General features: G+C 60.4%; 1 protein-coding gene across 2 annotated transcripts in view; it reads left to right on the forward strand.

Annotated features, from left to right (window-relative positions):
• PLXNA1 (plexin A1) overlaps positions 1–8,705 on the forward strand; it is a 50,249-nt gene extending 41,544 nt beyond the window's left edge. Inside the window, exons 25-32 of one of the 2 annotated variants that reach the window (XR_550655.1) lie at positions 180–283; positions 616–712; positions 1,049–1,239; positions 1,378–1,547; positions 3,236–3,448; positions 3,530–3,680; positions 5,175–6,435; positions 6,543–8,705. Coding sequence is in view for 1 of the 2 variants with exons in the window: in XM_008574985.1 (XP_008573207.1) it covers positions 180–283; positions 616–712; positions 1,049–1,239; positions 1,378–1,547; positions 3,236–3,448; positions 3,530–3,680; positions 5,175–5,270 (1,022 nt within the window). In the remaining variant the exon portion in view is untranslated. Of the gene's footprint in view, positions 1–179; positions 284–615; positions 713–1,048; positions 1,240–1,377; positions 1,548–3,235; positions 3,449–3,529; positions 3,681–5,174 lie in introns of both variants that reach the window. The other variant, XM_008574985.1, reaches the window with a different exon arrangement.
• Positions 8,706–9,824: the final 1,119 nt, after the last annotated feature.

Below are 9,824 nucleotides of genomic sequence, written 5' to 3' on the forward strand. Positions count from 1 at the left end.
AAGGTGCCCTCCTCCCTTGTTATTCTCGTGTTCGGAGTCCCTCACCCAGTTCCCCCAGCACATCCCTGCCCTCCTGGGCGGGCCTGTCCCCACTCCTGCGCCATGCCACAGCCAAACGAGAAGCTCGGGTTAGGAGGGAGGCCCTGTGGCCCCACTCTCCAGCGCCCTCCTCCCCGCAGAGTGGCGCCAGGGCCGCATGGCACGCATCATCCTGCAGGACGAAGACGTCACCACCAAGATCGACAATGACTGGAAGAGGCTAAACACTCTGGCTCACTATCAGGTGACAGCCACACTTCTCTCAGGGGCTTGCAGCAGTGTGGACACGGGTGTCTGGGAACCTGGGGCTGGAACACGGCCTAATGTGTGGTGGGTTGTACATGTCACAGAGAAAAGGGGACAGGTTGCCTGTGTGGACAGTCCTGGACCCTGTGCTGTGCCCGTGGTCCCTCTGCCAGCCCTGGGACAATCTCAGTGGGGAAACTGAGGCTGCGAGTAGTGAGGTGCCTCTCCTCCAGGCACAGACCAGGGGTGTCACTTGGGTTTCTGACCAGGTGGGCAGAGTGCCAGTGTCAGGTGGTGTTCTGGTGGGTCATGATATCCCTGTCCCTGCAGGTGACAGACGGGTCCTCAGTGGCACTGGTGCCCAAGCAGACATCTGCCTACAATATCTCCAACTCCTCCACCTTCACCAAGTCCCTCAGCAGATATGGTGAGGAGCTGGGTGGGCACAGTGAGGGGCTGGGCTGGGGCAGGGTGCCCCCTGGGCTTCTGTACTGCAGCAGGTGGCATAGGAAGACTGAGGGGACATCTCCAGAGCCTGTCACTTGGACACTGGTCCTCCTTCAGGTTCAGGAGCCTGTGCTTCTCTGTGGACAGCGCTGTCCTCTCTTGTATAGGCCTCTGAGCTGTCAGTGGCTGTCCCTGACAGCCCAAGGCGGTGGGGTTGATGTCCAGTGTTAAGATGAGGAAGCAGGCTTGGGGGAGTGCTTTGCCTGAGGCAGGTTGATGCTGGGGGCCCTGCCCACTGATGGCCGGGGTCCTGCAGAGAGCATGCTGCGCACAGCCAGCAGCCCCGACAGCCTGCGCTCACGCACGCCCATGATCACGCCTGACCTGGAGAGCGGCACCAAGCTGTGGCACCTGGTGAAGAATCATGACCACCTGGACCAGCGCGAGGGCGACCGTGGCAGCAAGATGGTCTCGGAAATCTACCTGACGCGGCTGCTGGCCACCAAGGTGGGCCCTGTCCGGTGGATGGGTGGCAGGGACGTAGGGACGGCCAGGCCCCATCCTGAGGATGCCAAGCTTGGAGCAAGCCCCATCCTCAACCTGTTCCTGTGGCCACCTGGAGCTCTGTGCCCTTGCCCCCTGCAGGGCACGCTACAGAAGTTTGTGGACGACCTGTTTGAGACCATCTTCAGCACGGCACACCGGGGCTCGGCCCTTCCACTGGCCATCAAGTACATGTTCGACTTCCTGGACGAGCAGGCCGACAAGCATCAGATCCACGATGCTGACGTGCGCCACACCTGGAAGAGCAACTGGTGAGTGTGTGGGGTGGGGCGCCTACCGTGGCCAGGCACACAGGTGCACGCGCAAGCATGAGCTGGGCTCTGTGATGTCAGGCAGGGTGGGTACCTGGGACCAGGTGTGCTCCTCCCAGAGTCCTTTTTCCTCTTGGGCCTGTCTGGCCTTCTGGGGCAGTGACCTCTTCTCCTGGTCGTGGACACCCGGCCCCACAGTGCTGGCTTCCTCTGTTGCCCAGGCAGTCTAGCCCTCGAGCTCCACGAGCCCCTCACTCCCCACTCAGGGCCCCCAAGTTCTGGTCTGAAGCCTGTCCTGGTCAGCACACCCTGGCTTTGGGCTGCCAGGCACAGCTCTGGGGGTCAGCCTGGCAGAGCCCCAGCCCACTGCAGTGGGCACCACTGCTGTGTGTACCTCACCTGGCCCCAGTAGACACCCAGGCTCCCGCCTGCTGCAGGGGGACACCCTCTGTGCACATCTGGCCTCCCTGCCATGGCCCCTGGGAATTCTGGAAGAGGACTATGCAGACCACACCTGGGGCAAGGTCCACTCCTCTCCCCCACACAGCTAGACCCTGTTGCACCAGGCAGTGTCCCCTCCGTCCCCCATGAGCCCCCCACCCGCAAACCTGGGACTCCCCTCCCCCTTTCGTGCATATCTACCCTTGCTCCCCCTCCTCTTAGCTCCTCTTTCTGCTGGATTCTGCACCCCTATGGCCCCCATACCTCATGGCCAGCAGCCCCTCCCCACCTGGCCTTGTCTCCCAGGGCCTGAGTGCCTCTGTGGCCTTTGCCATGTCCTCATTGGAGCTCCTGGGCCTTTGGCCTCTGACGTCTTTCTCCAGGCTCCTCCTGGGTGACCCCACCACCACCCGGCAGTCTCACCCCTCCTAAGATTCTGCTGGCCTCCACATAATGCCATCGCCCGAGGCTGGGGTGCACCCCAGGGGGACCTAGGGATGGAGGACCCTCAAGTTCACCTCTCTTGGGCCATGCTGAGGGGGCTCCATGCGGCAGGAGAGGAGGCAGCTGGGGAGGCAGCATCATTCAGAGTGATGCTCTGTAAAGGGAACATTCTAGATCCATGTTGTCCAGAGCAGTGGCTGCCAGCCACTTGTGGCTGCTGAGCACTTGATGTGATAGGTGCGACTGAGGGTCTGAATTTTTAACTTTCACTTAAATTTAAACAGCCACTCACGGTAGTGGTGGTTGGGCAGCCCTGCCAGCAGTAATCCCTGAGGAGGCGTTTTGGCACAGAGATCTGCTCTCTGGGGACATGTCCCCTGGGCTAGAGCCAAACTGGGTCTCCATGTAGGAGCAGGGCCATGAGCCAGCACACAGGCCTAGGAGGGCAGTATGGTGGTCCCGTGATCTGCAGTCCCGCCTGCGTGTGACCATGTGCGTGAGCGTGCACCTCTGAGCACATGTGCCAACTGTCGAGTCATACTGTGCTCAGGCACCAGGCACCAGGCAGGACAGCCCTGGCTGGGCAGCAGGGAAAGCCCACATTTACTGAGGGATCCCCCCCACTATGGGCCTTGGTTTCCCCATCTGCATGAAAATCCATGACCACTTTGGAGTCAGCCAGGAGGGCCGTGCAGTAGCTGGCCAGCCCCATCTCGTGCTGTGTAGACAGAAGGGGTGTGGAGGCCCAGAGAGCAGGGTCCCGCCCAGCCCTGACATGCCCGGCCTGCCCTGCCCACCCGCAGCCTGCCCCTGCGCTTCTGGGTGAACGTGATCAAGAACCCGCAGTTTGTGTTCGACATCCACAAGAACAGCATCACGGATGCCTGCCTGTCAGTGGTGGCCCAGACCTTCATGGACTCCTGCTCCACGTCTGAGCACAAGCTGGGCAAGGATTCACCCTCCAACAAGCTGCTCTACGCCAAGGACATCCCCAACTACAAGAGCTGGGTGGAGAGGTGGGCAGGCAGGCGGGTAGTCCAGGGTGGACAGGGTGGGCAGGGCTGGGAACCCGCTCATGCGCCTGCGTCGGCCACCAGGTACTATGCCGACATCGCCAAGATGCCTGCCATCAGTGACCAAGACATGAGCGCCTACCTGGCCGAGCAGTCACGGCTGCATCTGAGCCAGTTCAACAGCATGAGCGCCTTGCACGAGATCTACTCCTATATCACCAAGTACAAGGACGAGGTGAGCTGCTCGGCGAGGGACCCTGCCTGCTCCCTGCTTGCCTTGCCCAGCAGAATCCCTCCTGGGGGCCTGTCTGCCAGCTCCTCCCTGCATCACAGTCTGGTGCCTGCCTTCATTCCCTGCCCCTAACAGCCGCCTAGCTCCCCAGGGTAGGAAGGGGAGCCAGCCAGGTAGGGCAAATGCTGAGCCTGTGGCAGGTCACGAGGTGGGGGCAGGGCAGACGAGACAGCAGTGTCTCCCGAGGTGGAGGATGGGGTCAGGATGCCTGAGCACCTCCATGTGTATCGAGCTGGGTGGGCATCTCCAGGGCTGGGCACAGGCTCTTCCACGGAGTTTTCCTTTTAGTGTCCTTTCTGCCGACTTGAAGTGAGGCTGCAGGTCTCTTTGTTGTCAGCACACATGGAGCTGGGGCTCCATGAGGCGTCCGGGAAGGGGGACCTATCCCTCGGCTCACTGGACAGAGTGCACAGGGCCAGAGGGCAGGGCAGGCCGGGCCAGTGCCAGGCCCTGAAGCCAGAGCAGGCCCAGTGGTCTGAGGATCATAGGCAGCTGCCAGCTGAACGAGAGCCATGCTGGGGACAGGGAGGGATGTGACACAATGGGGCTGTGCTTGGGTGTGCAGGCTTCAGGGGACCTGAGCCATTTCCCTGGTGTGACAGGGCCAGTGGAGGTTCAGACACAGGCATGGCCTGGCTGCTGGGTGCGGGGCTGGGCTTTGGGTGGGCTCTGGGTGTTGAAGTGGAGAGGTGGGGCAGGCTGGGGGAGGCCTGGGGCTGAGGTCAGGACTCAGGCTTCGGGCTCTTCAGATTTGAGGGCGGTGGAGATGTGAGCTCAGGAGAACTCTCGGGTCAAGGCCAAGCATGGAGGTTGTCAGCTGAGCAGAGGCTAGGGGAGATGCCCGGGTGACGAGGGCACAGGAGGGGACAGCCCCAGCCCTGGGGCTCCTGCATGGGGGGCTGTGGGACAGAGACTCAGAGCAGGATACTGAAGTGGTCTTCAGGCAGATGCCCTAGAAGACGAGAAAGGTGAGCAGCAGGTGGTCCTGAGAGTGGCAGTGGGGACCGAGCCAGAGGTCCTGAGGCTCACGAGGGGCAGGGAAGGCCGCAGAGGCTTTCTGAAGAGCTTTGCTGTCCAGGGGCCCAGGGAAGCCACAGGTGCTGTGGGAATGGGGAGTGGGCAGCAGCGTGGCCACACTGGGGGCTGAGGGACCAGAGGCTGCTGTGTTTGGGGATGAGGGTAAGAATGATGACCTGGGGGGACATACTCTTCACACTGGGATCCCAAGGGTCCAAGCTCAAAACCCAGGTCCCTCAGCTGGAAATGGGAGGGCCTGAACCTCTGGCATCTGCTCCAGAGTCCCCACTGGGTGTGACCACATCACGCGGCACAGAGGGCTCTGGGGGAGGCCGGAGACCCAGCATGGCCTTGCTGTGTGACCCTCTGGACATTCGCATACCCAGCCTAGACCTCTGACGCCCCTTCCCGACCTTGCAGATCCTGGCAGCCCTGGAGAAGGACGAGCAGACACGGCGGCAGCGGCTGCGGAGCAGGCTGGAGCAGGTGGTGGACACCATGGCCCTGAGCAGCTGAGCCCGGCCCTCAGCACAGCAGGAGGCGGAGCCAGAGGCAGCCCTCACCCACCTGTGTGGGGTGCCCATGGCGCTCGGGGCAGGAGGCCCAGTGTCCTCCCGGCCCTCCTCCTCCTCTCCCCTCCTGGCAGGGGTCCCAGCTCTCTCACTGACGTGGATGTGAGGTGCCTGCTGTGCCACCCCTGTGCCCAGAGCTACTGGCATGGGGGCTAGGAGAGCACAGGAGGGACGGCTAGGGCCAGGGACCTTCGCCAACCAGTGGGAGCTGCCCAGCAGCCTTCGCAGGAGAGGGCTTGAGGGGTGAGGCTGGGGCCTGCCCGAGGGAGGGGCAGCCAGCCTGGTTTGTCTCCTTGAGGCCAGGACGAGGGGCTGGGATGTTGGCAGCTCCTGGCTTCCCGAGCTGCCACCAGCCATCTGAGAGTCTGGGGTCCTGGTTGGCAGCCAGAAGGAGAGGCAAAATGCCCAGTGCCAGGCGAGAGGAGCCGAGTCGGTCCTGGTCGCCACTGCCGCCTTCCACGCCCAGCTCCCCTATGTCATTGCACAGCTGCCACCATCCTCAGATTCACCGCGTGCTCTGCGCGGCCGAGGCAGAGCGCCACGTCCCCTCCCATGGAGGGGCTGCAGGACGGCACTGCCACGTCTCCGAGTGGCTTCCACATGGACCAGACAGCTCCCTTTCTGTCCTCAGGGCTGTGCCTCTGGGAGCCACCTGGTCTGGGGCTCCAGGTTACAGAGCGCATGTTCCTGTTATTTATTGCCCCCACGTTCCCCCCGCCCGGTACCAGCTGCCTGTGAGGCAGTCTGAGCTCTCCCCACCATGGAGCTCCAGGGTAGCCCCCAACCACCCTGTTCCCCTCCCTCTGTCCTTCCCCTCTCTCTCTCTCTCTCTCTCTCTCTCTCTCATCTCTCTCTCTTCTCTCTCCCCCCCACTCCCTGTCTTCCCGATCCCCAACATCGCCCTTGGTGGCTTCCAGTCTGGCATCTTAGCAGTGTCTTGCCCCTTCAGAGCAGTGGGACATCTGGGGCTGTTTTTGTTTTTTAAAGGGGAAAAAAATCCTGCTGCATTCTGCTTGGGCTGCAAGGGCCAGGCAGGGCCCCTCTGGCCACCACGCTGACGTGGATCTATTTGGGCCATGAGCAACAGGCAGGGACCAGAGGGACTGGAGGTCAGCTGCTGTCCACCCCACCCTCAGTGAGCAAAATAGAATGAATTTTTAATTAACACAAGTCTGTACATATATATAAATATATATATATATATATGTGGCTCTAGCCTCGGTCTCCAGCCCCAGTGGGGTACTGTACAGTTAACTGAAGGAGAACATTCACGGACACCTCAGAATGAGAAGATGAGGCGGTGGGAAAGCAGCACCAAGTGGTCATGGAGAAAGCTGCCTGCTCTGCGCCTGCGACCTGCAGCCACTCTTCTGTTTGACATCAGAAGGGAGGCCTCCTCGCCTGTCCCCTGAGAGCTTCCAGGGCGTGTAGGGTCTGTGCATTATGCATGATTGTGCTAGCGTTTAGTCTGAGTTGATCTTTTTAAAACTGCAAGTGTTGAATACTAGAAGAGGTCGTTAGGCCCTTTTTTTATGTTTTTTAATTGATTAGTCACTTGTAAAAGCAAACAAGCGGCCTGTCCCCTTTTCAAGTTCACTTTTTCGATGGTACTAAAGATTCCCACAGACTTTAAGGGACAGCTAACTGTGGCCAGACCCAGCCTTGGCACCCTTGGCCCAGGCCCTGAGGAAGAGCACGCGCCCTGCGGGGCTCCCAGTCCCCTCATCCCCCTCCTTAGCAGCATGAGCCAGACTGGACACGGCCGAGATCAGATTAGGAGCCACCCTTCACATGGGGTCAGTGTGAAATCGGTGACCTGACTCAGGGAGCTCCTTCGTCCCATGGGCACTGCAGCGGGGCCCAGTGTCGTCCTGTGCATGCCTGGCTTGGGCTCTGGCCTGCCCCCTGCCCCCAGCCCGCCAAAGGTGTGGGCTCACGCCCTGGCAGACTGGCCGGAGCTGGGGCTGGCAGTCTAGATTGGGCTTTTTTGGTAGCCTCTTGTGTTGGCCAAGATTTGCCTCGCCACACACCCTGTCTCCCTCCTGATGCCTCCTGGCCACACAGGGGTGGGAGCCTGTTTCCCCCACAGTCTTCCCTGGATGCGGGCTTCACATTGAAGCCCCCAGTTCTTCCAGTTCTGCACGGGTCAGGTGGGGGCTCTGCAGCCCTGCCCCCTCATCCGTAGGCTGCCCAGCCCTGGCAGGGAGTGGGCCCACCTTGCTCGGCCCTGCCAGGCTGCCCTTGTCCACTTGGGTGGTGGTAACGGAGAAGGGTGTGCCCATCCAGCCACACTGCAGGGTGTGTCTAGCCGCAAGCACTTTAGCTGTATCTGTTTACATACAAGTTGATTTGAGCTGATTCTAGCCATGCTGTCTGCCCAGTGCAGCAGGTCCCCAAGCATTTCCACTGGACCCCACGCCTCTTGCTGAGTCATGAACATGGCTCCAGTTTCTATGTGTCACTAGTTCCCTCCTCCCAACTCTGCAGACCCTAGGAGTTGGGCCCAAGCCCCCTACCATTATTACCTCCCAGCGGCCTCCTGCCAGGGAGCTCCAACCCCAAGCTCTGCTGCAGGCCTGGGTGGCCGTTTGTGCTCCGGGGGTGGTGAGACACTCCTGTGAGCCCTGTGTCTGCAGTTCCAGGGTGCAGGAGCCAGGGCCACAGCACAGGGTGCCATTCAAGTGACACTCCACCTGGTGTGTCCCGGCCCAGACACTGCTGCTGTTGGCACCCTGCCATGGGTAGCCTGCTAATTGCAGCCCCCCACCCTGCCCAGGGCATGTCCCCGGGACAGCTCACACTTGGGCCTGGGACAGCTTGCACTTGGGCCTGAGCCTGGCCTCTTGATATACCTCGAGCTTGCCCAGCACTCCCCAGCTCTGGCGCCACATTGGCCCTGGGCCGCCTCTCCCTTGGCCTGAGGATATGGGGGCCCCCAAGACCCACAGCAATGAGTCTCAGGCACCGGCCTGGCACCCCTTGTTTCCATCAAGGGACCTGAGTGTCTCCCACCTGGTCTGGCCTTGCCAAGAGAGCCTCCATCTTGGTTTTCTCCCAGTTCATGATTTGATGGCTCACGTCGTTGGTGCTACACAAGCTAGAATAGATATATTTAGAGAGAGAGAGATATTTTTAAGATGAAGCCCACAATTAGCTGTCCTTTAACACCGCCAATCCCCCACCCAAAAGAAGAGCGATCACTTTTGTGGTCTGAGCGGACAGCCCCTCGCCGCGGTTTCTCACAGAAGTGGCGCAGCTGACCAGAGCTCAGCTCAGATGTGTAAAATACCTACTGGCTGTTTCCTACTTTACTGATCTTCAGATTTAGTACTTGTACATAAACACACGCGTTAAGGAGAGATTAAACATTTTTGCTAAAGCTTGTGGCTCCGAGTTTTCCTTGCTGGGAGGCAAGTGGGATGGGCCACATTCCAGCTGCACTTCCCAGGGGAGGCCGGAGACGCTGCCCAGCCTCGCCTGCAGGACTGCACAGGCCATGGGCGTGCTGACCCAGCAGTACCTGAGAACTGAGCAGGAGCACAGGTTCTTGGTCACCCATGTCCCCACAGACTTCCAGGTGGTCTGATGCACTTGGGCCCAATGGCTGTGCGGTTGTGGCGAGTGTGTGTGACCTGGGGGCGCTTGGCCCTGGTGAGACGTTAGAATCCTCGGCTGACACTAACAAACACCAGTGCCTGAGCCCCGCTGGAGACAGTTTCTCTGCTGAGCACGGGTGCATTTTAGAAGCTCCTCAGGTGATTCTCATGCACATCAGGGTTGTGAGCCCCTAGCTGAGAGCAGTGGTTCCTAGCCTGTCACTGGAGGCAGGGTTCCTGGTGGCCTTCTCATACAATGTGGATTCTGAGCCGCAGGGCCTGGCACAGAGTGGGGGCCCGTGGCCAGCAAGCTTGGGTGCCCAGAGGCTATGGTCTGCCTGGAGCAGCAGAGGCTGGAATTGCATTTTCCAGGCTTTCTTGGCCTTAGAGCTTCCTTTTGTTGGTAGCTTTGTAGCTGAGGAACTGAGTTTGGGAAATGGCCTTTCCAGCACAAACTTGATGCTTAACCTCATGACAATTTTTACAAACACTTTCATGACAGAGAAGGTGTTGATGCAGCCTGTGCTGCTGTGTGGCTTTGGCGGGGGCCGCCTCTAGGCTTGTTTCTGCCATGGTCCAGCAGGGGTGGCCTTTCCTGCCCCAGAGGGTGGGTGTGGGGGTCAGGGGTGATGATTCTGGATGAGGCAGGCAGTGTCTGGGCCGAGGGCCCCGGGTTCTTGTGTCTCCAGGCAGGCCCCAGGCGGAACTGTCCAGTGTGTGGTTGCACTCGATGTTCAGCCACTGAGCGCTGCTGGTGAGTGAACTCACCTGGACCTCCCAGCGACCATGTGAGGTTGGGGTTATCCCCAAGCACGGCTGAGGAAGCTGAGACATGCACACAGGTTGTATAGAGTGTCTGGGGCCCCCGATGGTGAGTGACAGAGCCAGAGTGGAAGCAGGCC

The sequence above is a fragment of the Galeopterus variegatus genome, unplaced genomic scaffold (genome assembly GCF_000696425.1).
Source record: "Galeopterus variegatus unplaced genomic scaffold, G_variegatus-3.0.2 Scaffold1125, whole genome shotgun sequence".
Taxonomy (NCBI): Eukaryota; Metazoa; Chordata; class Mammalia; order Dermoptera; family Cynocephalidae; genus Galeopterus; species Galeopterus variegatus.